The following is a 13,784-nucleotide window of genomic DNA, read 5'->3' on the forward strand; positions in this document are numbered from 1 at the left end:
AAATGGGTTAGTAAATTACATGGTATCTTGCAACTAAGGAATATATGTACATATTGATCTGCGTTCAATAAATATCTGAGCAACTATTATATGCTTGGCACCTATAGCAAATGTACTGAATGGGCACAATTTATGAAAGTGAATGAAAATAAGTTATTAAGTAATATATCTAGTATGATCTCTATTTTTATAAAAGGAGTGGGGGGGGCTGTTTATTTTCTCATACATATACAGAGAAGAGGGTATACTCCAAAGTGAAAACATTTGTTTCCCTAATACGAAGTAAACTATTAACTTTTTCCTTATAAAACTTCTGTACTGTTACACTTACTAAAATGAGCCTATGTCACTTTTCTAATTAAAAAAATTAGGGGCTCCTGGGTGGCTCAGTCGGTTAAGCCTCCGACTTCGGCTCAGGTCATGATCTTGCGGTTTGTGGGTTCGAGCCCCGCGTCGGGCTCTGTGCTGACAGCTTGGAGCCTGGAGCCTGGAGCCTGCTTGGGATTCTGTGTCTCCCTCTCTCTGCCCCTCCCCTGCTCGCACTCTGTCTCTCTCTCTTTCAAAAATAAACAAACATTACAAAAAAACTTTTTTTTAAATTAAAAGACCATCTATATGTTTCCAACAGGGTTGTTTCAAAGTAAAAGAAAAACATTCATTTTTTAAAAAAAGTAATCTCACCCAAAGCGGGGCTTGAACTCACAACTCCTTGGACTCCCGACCCCAAGGATTAAGCATTGTATGCTCCAATGACTGAGCCAGCCAGGCACCCCAACAGGAAACTCTTAAGTACCAAGTTTGTGTTTTATATTGACAACATTTAATTTGTCCTGTTTCTCCACAGATGCCCTATGATACAGGTCGTCCTGTCTCATACTAATCTCAGAGCTGCAGACAGAGTAATGAGCCATATTTAACAAAGATGGGACACGTTTTCTGTTAAACTACTTTAATACTTTAAAATATGTAAACTTCCTATTAAAGAGAAGCTAACATTCTTTTGTTTGTAGCATCATAAAGGCCAATTTTCAGAAAGCCATATGCGATTTATTAACGAAAGTGGAGACTGAGAACAGGCTGCTCTCCAAGTGGAAGACTTCAGATGGAATCCTTTCTCTGGCTTTTTGGGGGTACTGAGGTACTTATTTGGAATCCCAGATGTAAATCTGACAAATTTACAAATTTTAACATATACAGTCCTTTGTCAATGTAGATGTTATTTTAAAAATATTTATCAAATATTTTATTAAGGAATTTAGGCTAAATAAAATATTCTTTTTCAAAATTAGATTTATTTATTTACTAAAAAAAAATTTTTTTTTAACATTTATTCACCTTTGAGAGACAGGGAGTGAGCAGGGGAGGGGCAGAGAGAGAGAGAGAGAGAGAGAGAGAGAGAGACACAGAATCCGAAGCAGGCTCCAGGTTCCAAGCTGTCAGCACAGAGCCTGACGTGGGGCTCGAACCCTCGAACCGCGAGACCCTGACCTGAGCTGAAGTCGGACGCTTAACCGACTGAGCCACCCAGGCGCCCCTAGGTTTATTTATTTATTTTGAGAGACAAAGAGAGAGAGAGAATGCATGCAAGTGGGGAAGGGGCAGAGAGAGAGGGAGAGAGACAGAGACTCCCAAGCAGGCTCCAAGCTGCCAGCGCAGAGCCTCATGCGGGGCTTGAACCCATGTACCGTGAGATCATGACTCGAGCTGAAATCAAGAGTTGGATACTTAACTGACCGAGACACCTAGGTGCCCCCTAAATAAAATATTCTTTTTAAAAAGTTTTTAAAAACTATTTATTTTTGAGAGAGAGACAGAATACAGTGGGGGAGGAGCAGAGAGAGAGGGAGACATAGAAACCCTTCGAAGCAGGCTCCAGGCTCCGAGCCATCAGCACAGAGCCCGACGTGGGGCTCGAACCCACGAACCGTGAGATCATGACCTGAGCTGAAGTCCAGCTTAACCGACTGAACCACCAGGCTCCCCTAAATAAAATATTCTTAAGCATATGAGACTTTTTTCTTTTCAAATCATGGGTGAAAAATATTTATTGTACTCAGATGTATACGAGGAAAGAAAGCAAGCCAGACACACATACTGTCATCGACTTCTGCCAATACTATGTGACTATCGGGCATGCAGGCAAAGCGACCTGCTTTACTGGAAGCCCTTCTACGAGCTGAGGACACTGCTGAGGAACGACTACGTTCGCCACAGCCCACAGAGCCACTGCCCTGGGACATCAGTGAAGCTCACATTTTCCTGGTCAGACAAGAGGCGGCACATGGAGGGAGACAAACAAACGTGTGAGCCAGGCTCCACTGCACTGATCAGCACGAACAATGAAAACTAACCCTACCTAAGCGAATTCCGATCACCTCAAAGTATTTTCCAGAAAGAAATGTTAGCTAGCAAACTCTTTCATAAGCAAATACTATGTAGTAATATTGCCCAACGTCCATGTCTTTGGAACAGTGAAAAAAAGAGGAAAGGGGTCAGAAAACAAAAAATAAAACTTACTGCATTGGCACGCTGATCCCAGTCATGTTTGTCATCTGACAATATTTCCCTGATTTTATTTAATGTTTCTTCAAGTTCTCGGCTAGAATAGATCTTAAAGATACAAAAGTATACCATTAGTATTTCTTGCCATGAAGCAAAATCAAAACTGTGCCCCGATATTTACAATAATCTTTCAGGTAATAAGGTTAATTCTCATTCTAGTACCGTTTTATTTTTAAATAAAACGCTATGTAATTTATTTTGTATGGCAGTACTTAGCGGCAGTGTTACTGCTCCCATCTTATTTAATTTACATCCAGGTTAGTTATATAGTGGAATAATGATTTCAGGAAGATTCCAGTGATTCATCCCCCGTGTATAACACCCAGTGCTCATCCCAACAAGTGTCTTCCTTAGTGCCCCTTACCCATATAGCCCACCCCCCACCCCAACCCCTCCGGCAACCCTGTTTGTTCTCTGTACTTAAGAGTCTCTTATGTTTTGTCCTTGTTTTTATATTATTTTTGCTTCCCTTCCCTTATGTTCATCTCTTTTGTATCTTAAATTCCACATGGGTGAAGTCGCACGATATTTGTCTTTCTCTAATTTCGCTTAGCATAACACCCTCTAGTTCCATCCACGTAGTTGCAAATGGCAAGATTTCATTCTTTTTGATTGCCGAGTAACACTCCATTGTATATATACACCACATCTTCTTTATCCATTCATCCATCGATGGACATGTGGGCTCTTTCCATACTTTGGCTATTGTGGATAGTGCTGCTATCAACATGGGGGTGCATGTGTCCCTTCGAAACATCACACCTGGATCCCTCGGACAAATGCCTAGTAGTGCAATTGCTGGGTCATAGGGGAGTTCTATTTTTAGTTTTTTGAGGAACCTCCATACTGTTTTCCAGAGTGACTGCACTTGTTTGCATTCCCACCAGCAGTGCAAAAGAGAGCCTCTTTCTCCGCATCCTTGCCAACATCTGTTGTCTCCTGTGTCATTAACGATAGCCATTCTGACAGGTGTGAGGTGGTATCTCATTGGGGTTTTGGTTTGTATTTCCCTGATGATGAGTGATGTGGAGCATCTTTTCATGTGTCTGTTAGCCACCTTCTAGTACCATTTTTAGTGGAAAATGGAAATACATTATAGACAATAAAGTAAAATCCTTTGTCTTCCTTATCTGTTACCCTTATGCTATTTCTCTGCTCATGAGTCACTTCAGATATATTCTTAAGATGGTTTGTTTTTAAAAACAAGATGCAAATATCCTAAGAAGTAATAAAAGCCCAATTCCCCAAAACGACTTCAGGTATGTATCTACTGCGTTCATATCCTTATCATGATTCACCACTGCAGAAGGACACGGTTTAGGTTAGCTCCCCCACACGGTAACCAGGAGAGCTACAGGCTTCGTCTCCTCAGGAGCCAACCATTTGCCAAACACCGTTATCCTCTCATTCACTTAAATATTGACATAACAGGGATGCGCTTCGCTAGGCATGAAGGAGACTATGGGGAGCAAACAACAGGTCTTTGCCTTATAGAGCTTAGAATCTAACTACAAAGAGAAAAAAGAAATTTATCAAATTACACAAAATTGCAAATGGAAAAGTACTGCCAAACAGAATTACAGTTCCATGTCTATTCATACAGAACGGGAGGCTTGAACTAGTTAAAAGAGTCAAGTGTGAACAGAGAGCTAAAGGGTGAGGGGAGCATCCTCAGGCCAAGTAGGGAGATTAGCCTTCCCTAGAATGAAAAGAACACGCAAAGGCTCTGCGATAGAAGGACAGTAAAAGAAGGCCTAAGTACAGGAGGAAAAAGTGCAAAGGGGGCCAGGGGAACAGCCAATGACCCAACCAGAAGTCAACAGGTGCACATTATTTTTCCACATCACAAGGGTTCAGTGTGCGCATGCGATCTAAATCGGTTCAGTCAGAAGGACTCTCGCAAATTTTACGGCATCAACCAGAAAAGAGGCAGAGGGCAGTGCAGCCATGTTGCTGACCGCGAGCGAAGACGAAACGGAGGAATCCAGAAGCGAGAGATGGAAAGAAAAGGGGTCCTGGTGACATTGAGCATCACTGTGATACAATGCATTGCTCTGGAGTATAGTATCGGACAAGCACCGTCCTCAAGAGAGTCTTTCTTTTTCAGTAGCCATCACTTTCCCCTTTTGCTTGAAACAAAAGCCCCCAAAAACAAGAGTACAGAGGGGAGCAGGGCACGAGACAAGGGGAGGTAGGAGGGAGCCCAGATAACATTCTGTTGGAGGATTCTGAGCAGCGCTTTCTTGCCTCCCAATAGTCCTTCTGCCCAATTTCAGAGTAAAGGCAGGCCCCCCAGCCGCTCTTAATCTTACTATGATACGATGCATTATCCTGGAGTACAATGTCAGACTTCCTCTCCCCCAACAAGGGAAACGGGGTCAACTCAAACATTTATTTCCGTGAGAGGGTACACGACTTTTCAAACATTCTCTCAGGAGACGATACAAGCAAAAGAACTCTGAATACTACTAAGTGAGAAATCCGACGCAGTAGGATTCCTCGATTTCTGACTTTTGCAAACCGGACTGATGGTGTCCACATACACAACACTGGAAGTGCAGACCTGTCAGGGGTCGATCGTGAGTCCCGTTTCGGACAGGCTGGGTCTGAGACGCCTCTGAGACCTCGAGAAGGACATGCCAGGTAAATATCAGTGGAGAACTTATTCTGGAGCTCAAGAGAGATAAAAACCTGTGCGGGAGCTCGAGCCATGGGTGTGAAGAAGTGACTCAGTAAGAAAGTGGAAAGGAGAGGGCCCACCACTGACCCCTAAGGAATCCCCATATTCAACAGCCAGGTAGAGAATGGAATGCCCGTGAAGGAGACAGAGATGAAGTGGACAAAAAGGTAAGAGTGTAAAAACAAAACGAAACGAGTCAGAAGAAAGAAGAACAATGTATCACAAACAGCTTTGAGAAAAGCGGATGTAGTCGAACACTGCTCAAGGTAATGACTCAACTTTAGCCTCAGTGAAAAATCACTTGAAACTCTAATCGCACCAAGCAAATAACAGCTTGGTAATAATAAGCCCAGTGTTTTACTTACAGTAATTTAAGGGGAAAAGAACTTTGAGAAAGAGACCAAAATAACTCTATGAACAGGTGTATGAGCAGTAATCACAGGAAGTGCTTCTTCACTGGCGCCCTTACCTGAACAGAAGGGACATCGGTGAAAGCTTTTATAAAATCATCTTCATCCACTGCTCCAGCACCCCCTTCCTTAGAAGCACCTGCTAATTAAAAGGAGATGGATTTATTTCTTTAGTTTATTTGTTTTTTGAGAGAGAGAGAGAGAGAGAGCGCATGCAAGCACAAGTGGGCAGGGGAGGGGCAGAGAGAGAGGGAGGGAGAGAATCCCAAGCAGGCTCCGTGCTGTCAGCTCAGGGCCTGATGCAGGGCTCAAACTCACGATCCATGAGATCATGGACCTGAGCCAAAATCAAAAGTCGGACACTCAACTGACTCAGCCACCTAGAAGCGCCTGAAGTTTATTTTTATGCATTCTGGCACCAAGGAAAATATGGAAAATATAACTCTTTTGATATCAAAAAGGCATAATTTTGAGAGAAGTTCCATTTTGTAAGACAGCATTAAAATAAAATCAACATCTTTCAGAAAAGTCAAGGTACCTCGCAGTAGTTGACTAATTCCTTATAAAGTAAGAGGGCAGGGGCGTCTGGATGGCTCAGTCGGTTAAGCATCTGACTTCAGCTCAGGTCATGATCTCGCGGCCTGTGAGTTCGAGCCCTGCATCGGGCTCTGGGCTGACAGCTCAGAGCCTGGAGCCTATTTCAGATGCTGTCTCTCCCTCTCTCTCTCTCTGTCCCTCCCCTGTTCATGCTCTGTCTCTCTCTGTCTCAAAAATAAACGTTAAAGAACAATTTAAAAAAATAAAATAAAATAAAATAAAATAAAGTAAGAGGGCAGGCTAGTCATAAAATGCAAATTATAAGAACAGAGCCCTCCCATCCTTATTCAATGCAACAGCAAGTACACAAGAAATACAGGTGAAAAGACAATCATTTAAAAAGGTAAACAGCGGGGCGCCTGGGTGGCGCAGTCGGTTAAGCGTCCGACTTCAGCCAGGTCACGATCTCGCGGTCCGTGAGTTCGAGCCCCGCGTCAGGCTCTGGGCTGATGGCTCGGAGCCTGGAGCCTGTTTCCGATTCTGTGTCTCCCTCTCTCTCTGCCCCTCCCCCGTTCATGCTCTGTCTCTCTCTGTCCCAAAAATAAATAAAAAACGTTGAAAAAAAAATTAAAAAAAAATAAAATAAAATAAAAAGGTAAACAGCAATTTTAATGACACCGAATATCAATAAATGATGGCAAATAAATGAGGCAGAGGGTCCATGTACGCAGCAGAGCCTAGGAAAGCAAGTGTGAAGGAAACGAGGTTCTTGAAATTAAATTTCAACAGGCAAACAGATCTCCCCTGACTGCACACAGACAATAAAAAAGTGAACTTAATAGGTAGTAGCTGTTTAAGAGCCAGTAACTGAACCACCGTCTTCCAGCTCCGGCTGTGCTCCTTCACATTCCGGGATGCTGGGCCTAGGATCGGGCAAACCACCTTTCTGCCAATTCTAAGGGTTTCCTGTCAAACTCTGCCAACAGGGGGAGCGGGGAGAATGGAAGGAGAACCAGGAGGGGCACCGGAGAGACTGGAAAGTGAAAGAAGGGAGCTGCTCCTTCTGGCTTCCTGCTTGTCTCAGTAAAACCCTAACAGCTCTGACAGGGCGCTCGTTTCAGTAGCAGCACTTGGCCCCCGTTAGCAGTTGTTCTAACCCTGACCAGGCCCACGGCGGGCGCCCGTCGCAGAGTAGCTCCTCACAGAGGTGTGAGCAGCAGCTCTGCAGGGCCCCACCTCCACGTTTTAACAATCGTCACCTCGTTTTCCCTGCTTAGGAATAGGAGCTCTGGACTGTAATTACTACCTCCATGATGCTTTAGGGTCCTGTTTTTTCATTTTTAATTCACCAGGTCCATTTAATAATTCTTTATATTAAATTCTCTCTGTAAAAATACCGGTTGTGGGTTTCGTCTCTGGACTGAACCCTGATCGATGGAGGCAGTACTTAGTTTCTAACTCTATATATTTATTTCTTCATGGTGATAATTCGACACATTCAAATCGATTTCAACCACACCAAATGTATATCCTAAGAGACAATTAACTTAAAAAATCTATCCAATTAAAAAATTAAATAATAATATCTCCCAAATTAAGTTTATCATCTACCGAGAGAAATATTAATACTTCAAAACTGGATTTAAAAAATTAACATTGTCCTTGGGGTGCCGGGGTGGCTCAGTCGGTTGAGCCCAACTTCGGCTCAGGTCATAATCTCGCGGTTCACGGGTTCCAGCCCCACGCCGTGCTCTGTGCTGACAGCTCAGAGCCTGGAGCCCGCTTTCAATTCTGTGTCTCCCTCTCTCTCAGCCCTCCCCTGCTCACGCTCTGTTTCTCTCTCTCTCCCTCTCTCTCTCTCTCAAAAATAAACATACGTTAAAAAAATTTTATAAAAAATGAACATTGTCCTAATTAAAAAAAAAAAAACCACTCAGGATTTCCCAGGGCAGGTAAGAAGCTCCTCATCTTTAACAAAACAAACAAAACCCTTTGAAGCTGTATCTTGTTGTGTGTGAGTTTTAAAGGGACTAAGAGGTGGACCACAGGACAGCGTAACAAAGCTGCAAGGCAATATAAAACTGCAAACTGAAAGCAATGACAATTTAATAAATTAACAGAGGCATGAACGCATACTTGCTATAGAAAATTCAGCTATAAGAGTAAATAAATTAGTTATTCCCTAGATATTATAAAAAAATCAAGTAACAATAAAACTCTCAACCCTGTGCCCATGATCAGTCCTAGCAACTAACAGATTAACTGAAAAGCAGTTGAAGCAAAGAAACAAAAAATAAGATACCTAATCATACTATCTTAACATCTCATAACATTTACCAAATCAATCTCTTCATATGGGCTTCAATTTTTTTAAGTTTTTTTTTTTTTTTTTAAGTCATCTCTACACCCAGTGTGGGGTTTGAACCCACGACCCCACAATCAAGAGTCACTCTCTCTCTTCCAACTGAGGCAGCCAGGCGCCCCTGAGTTTCATTGTGTTTAACAATGGGTCCCTGAGAGGAAAGCAGAAGCCTGGATTTTTATTATTTCCTCCCAATCTTTCACAGTTGTCTTGCCCAGCCTAGCCCACTGAAACAAATTTCTTTAGGGACTTGTCCTTATCAAGTAGTTCCTAAATATTCAACACAGTTTTAATAAAAACAGTTTTCTTTCCTCTTTCATTCAATATGGGTTGTTCACTTACATGCCACTTCCCGCAAAATACTTTGTTATAGTAACAAGAGGAAGCATTAGGCAAGTTTGAGAACAGTAATTGACTCCTGGAAAGTATACCTCTCAACTGGCAGAGGAGGCCTGTGCAGACGTCCCAGAGCAGAGCCAGTTGACAACTTTGCTGTGCTCAAGTGTGGAAGACAGAATCTTACAGAGGACTGGAAGACGGAGGGGGAGAGCAGTATGAAGACTGCCTACAGCATGCACGCAGTTTACGAAAGGTATCGTATGGAGAACAGAATGTAAACTCCAACACATCAACCCACCAGCTACAACACAGTATTAAAAACCTTCAAGGGAATGCAGAACATCTGAACAAATCCCAAATGAGCCCAGAAAAACATGCCAGGGACTGAGGACGTACATAGGAAAAGTCTAACTTTAAACAAGTCACGATTCACTCAGATCGTAAAGCCTTTTATTACGCAGTGAGTTACATCTTAGGAGTAGGGCCAAATAACCTAGTGGGGAGGGTGGGCGGAGTCGAAATTAAATGGCTTTGAAAGTCCCACGGAAGCTGCAGACGCAAAAGGCTACAGATATCACCGAATGTGGCCTGATGACCAGCTGAGATGTGACAATTAGGTCTCTAAACCTGGACACGGGCATTACAGAAATTCTCAAGCATGCGCACGGTTCTGAACAGCTGACCCCAACCTATCTCACTCTTACCTTTGAAACTCACTTTGTATAAGCAGAGCTACTGCCACTGGGAGCGGACTGGGTCCGTGAATAGTGTCAGGACAGAGGACGTGTGGATCTGGTCCTTGCTTATCTCTTGTATTATAAGTAAACCTTTTTACAATCCTAGTCCGCCTAATGCTTCCCTTCCCCTTGGTTTTGACTGGGTGGCCAACAAAACAGAAAAGGATCTCTGCATCGGGAAAAACTCTGTGGAACAAACTGTTTCACCTCACGATCACTATCCCATTTTCTGATGCAGCTTTAAAGTTCACCTAAACAAATGCTATCAGACATTTTTAGCACCAGCAAGGAGAATGAATACCATAGGCAGAGAGTCAGAACGGGTGATGGGTTCTAATGTCAAATATTACTGCAGGGAAGGACAGCGAGTCTCTACACCGAGAGGAGGTACAGTGAGTCTGCAAGCAGGAGCACGAGCAGAGGCTGGAGGGCAATGCTGGCCTCCAACCTGACTGAGCTCTTTCAGATGTAACTGGGTCAACAATCACACCGGAACATACTGATAGGCCAAAACAACAGAACGGCTCTGCTCAGATGTCTACCCATGCTAAAACAGAGGTCACTACATTTTTTCTGGAATGGGCCAGACAGTAAGTATCTTAGACTTTGTGAGCCATATGGTTTCTGTTGCAATTACTCAACTCTGCCACTGTAGGAGAGCAGCCACAGACAATATGTAAAATGAATGCGTGGGGCCGTCTTCCAATAAAGCTCTATTTATGGACACTACAATTTAAATTTCATATAGTTTTCACATGTCACACAATCTTATTCTTCTTTTGAATATTTTTAATCATTTAAAATGTAAAAAAAAACAAAAAACAAAAGGCATTCCTAGCTCAGGCATAAAACAGAAACCAGTCGGCTGGACATGCGTGGCCCGTGGGCTACAGTTTGCTGATCCCTGCTCTAGAACTCACCGTAAACTAGGTGATGCCCCTACTTGGATGGAGGCAGAGAGGGGGGATCAGAGGGTTCTGACATTCAGGGGGTAGCATGTTTCTAGTAAGCCAGAATGACTAGGGTAGGCACTCTCAGAAATTCCCAAATAGTACTTAAAGGCTGAAGTACAAAGAGAAAACTCATTCTACTTAGTCCTCAACTACCAATAAGATGAAGTGCTGAGTGCTGGATACAAAGGTGAGTGAGCCAAAGGGTAAAGCAGTGTGTTTCAGAGACAGGAGCAAGGGGAACAAGTCTCAGAAGTGGGAAAGGGCAGGTTCTTCCCATGTTACAACCAAGAGACTAGCCCTTAGAGAAAGATGAATAATAAAGAAACAGCATGGGGGGTAAATATGGCTTAAACCCCAATAAAATTCATAGAAGACCAGAATTTTAATTTTTTAAATTTATTTTAAAGGTTGATTTATTTGAGAGAGAAAGAGAGACACAGCACAGGCTGGGCACAGGCAGAGAGTGAGGGGGACAGAGGATCTGAAACGGGCTCCAGGCTCTGCACTGACAGCAGCAAGCCCGACGTGGGGCTTGAACCCACAAACCGTGAGATCTTGACCTGAGCCGAAGTCAGACGCTTACCTGACTGAGCCACCCAGGTTGCCCCTAAGACCCATAGTTTTCACAGTGAGTGATCCAAGGAGAGCATTACCAGTGCTTCTGAAGAGTGCTACCAAGAGTCAGAGACAGTTTAACCTAAGAGCCTTCTTTCAAGCAGGGTTGAAAACGATACTCAGTCGAAAACACAAGATTTTTACGCAAAAGAAGGAAATATTTCAGGAAGCACAGCCCAGAGTTCCGCACAGACCAAGAACAGAGGAAAACACTGGTTTAGAGAACCACACCCAGAGAGAGAATAAAACCCTCAAAGAAACACAATCCCAGAAGGAAGGGAAACTGACGACAGGTTCCTGTTGGATTTGAAAACTGCCATAAGTCAGTGACTACTATGAACTTCCTGTCCCTTCCCTTCTCAAATGGAGTGTCCATTATGGATACTCTGTTCTGATACCCGATTTTGATGCTGTCTGGGGGCGAGTAAGACGTCTTTTTAGTTCACAGGCCTCTGGATGGAGAGGAGCCACACCAAAGAACCCTCCCATGTGACTTGATGGAGACCACAAGATCATGTACTTTGAACCTGACATTATCAATCAGTTGAAACTTTTGGGAAAAGTCCATGAGTGTATCTTGTACCTGAAAGGCATGTGAATTATTGTGGTTAGAGGGCAAGCTGCAATCGATTGTTTGCAAGAACAGCTGAGCAATTCCTCGCATTCCCGAATGCTCCTTTCACAACGTGACTTTGCATCCCCAGCCAACAGGTGAGGAGTGACCTTGAATTCTCGACTTGAGACAAGACCTAGGAGAGGCTGGGGGGGGGGGGGGGCGGGGGGGTTCCTGATTGGTGATGCCCCAGTTTTGAGCAGGAATAAATCTCTGAGGAAAGCTTCTACAATTGCCAGTTTAGGCTCAAAGAACTCTCATCAATGAAATTAACTTCAAGCAATGAAATCACAAGGCAAACCATTATGAACTAAGAGTCACAGGTAACAGATAATAAATTTTAGAATTACAGACATTAGAACTGTCTAGTATGGACTACAGAACATATGTGAATACACAATTTAAAGAAATAATGTGGACAGAATCACGAACACACCAATCAACAAAGGCATTAGGAATGACAAACGAATTCGGGGGAGGAAGCACTTGCCCTACCACCTATCAAGATTTACAAAGCTAATTATGACAGGTTTTAGTGCAGGAACAGGCCAACTAATCAAATAAACAAATTAGAGACTTTAAAAAGAGACCCCAAAATACATGAAACTTTGATACATGACAAAGAAGTGATTAGGATTAATGGCGCAAGTAGAAACTATTCACACAGTAACCCTCTGGGGCACCTGGCTGGCTCAGTCCGTTAAGCACCACTCTTGATTTTGGCGAAGGTCATGATCACATCACATGGTCTGTGGCTTGAAGCCCGCATGGGGCTCTGCACTGGCAGTGTGGAGCCTGTTGGATTCACTCTCTTTCTCTCTCTCTTTCTGCCCCTCCCCAGCTTGTACCTTCACTCACTCTCTCCCAACATCAATGATAAACTCAAAAAAACAAAACAATAAAATAGTGTCCTAAAATTCAACAAAATGCTGAGATAATGGATTATCAAGAAAAAAAGGTATTTTCTTACTAAATATTAAAACTTATAGTAGACATTTTGAATCCCGTGGGAAACGGTAGTTCCCCAAATTCAAATCAGACATTCAACTACATACTCCAAAAACCAAAGACCAAAAAGAAGAGCAAGTAAAACCACCCACAGCACATACTTATAATACAGCTCAGAGAAGACTAATAACACTTCAAACTTTGATTTACAAGTAAATGGGGAAAAACAAACATCCAAGGCCAGCCTTGGACTGGACTTGAGAGTCCTCACTGGAGAGAAAAATCAGAGGACACTCTATGGAGGATGAGGGTCCTGGTGGTGGTAGAACAGACCTCAGCTAAGATTCCCCCCAGGACTCCCAGGTAAGTAGCACTCAAAAAGGAGAGGGATCCCTTCGAAGCTTGTGGATAAAGGAAAGGAAGAAAGGGAAGATACAGGCTCTACTGAAATGAGATGCCATCACAGAATTAGAAATAGAAAGCCCCCCAGGTATCATTTAGTGAAGACACCGCATCTCATTATAACGAGGGCATTCTTGAATGAAGAAACTGAAAATTCTTCCTGGGCCCATAGAATTTATATATTTGATATAAAAAAATATTCTTAGGATACTTGGGACAATTTGAATACAGAATGGAAGTGCTTAAAAGGAGGGGAGTATATAATTTAACAATTTACAAAAACTAAAATGGCGAGAAGAAACAAGTTAAATAACATCAAAAAGAAATCAGACAAATCTAGAACAAACCCAGACAATCTAAGACAACTGGCCTAGACTCTTCAAGTTATATCAATGTTACGGGTATAAAAATTGGTAAGGTGACTGTTCTATACACATTATAGAATCTTCTTGCATATGATAATGATATTATACATATAACAACTGTAGCATACCCGTAAGTCTTAGGAAGAGCATATTTAATATTTATGGCTGGAATGTCATAACGTCTACAACTTGGACACTACAATGTTTCCAACTGTTGAGACTAAAAAAAAAAAGAATATGTGTGGGAATAGGTTTATATAG

At 42.7% G+C, this 13,784-nt stretch overlaps 1 protein-coding gene across 5 annotated transcripts in view; it reads right to left on the minus strand.

The window, feature by feature from the left end:
* Positions 1 to 13,784, minus strand: part of CLASP2 (cytoplasmic linker associated protein 2) — a 180,103-nt gene that overhangs the window by 101,963 nt on the left and 64,356 nt on the right. For 3 of the 5 annotated variants that reach the window (XM_049629087.1, XM_049629085.1, XM_049629089.1), the window contains 2 exons: positions 5,712 to 5,794; positions 2,518 to 2,610 (listed from right to left, as the gene is read on the minus strand). In XM_049629087.1, the coding sequence (XP_049485044.1) occupies positions 2,518 to 2,610; positions 5,712 to 5,794 (176 nt within the window). The remainder of the gene's footprint in view (positions 1 to 2,517; positions 2,611 to 5,711; positions 5,795 to 13,784) is intronic. The other 2 variants (XM_049629088.1, XM_049629086.1) reach the window with 1 other exon arrangement.

This window comes from Panthera uncia, chromosome C2 (genome assembly GCF_023721935.1).
Source record: "Panthera uncia isolate 11264 chromosome C2, Puncia_PCG_1.0, whole genome shotgun sequence".
Classification (NCBI taxonomy): Eukaryota; Metazoa; Chordata; class Mammalia; order Carnivora; family Felidae; genus Panthera; species Panthera uncia.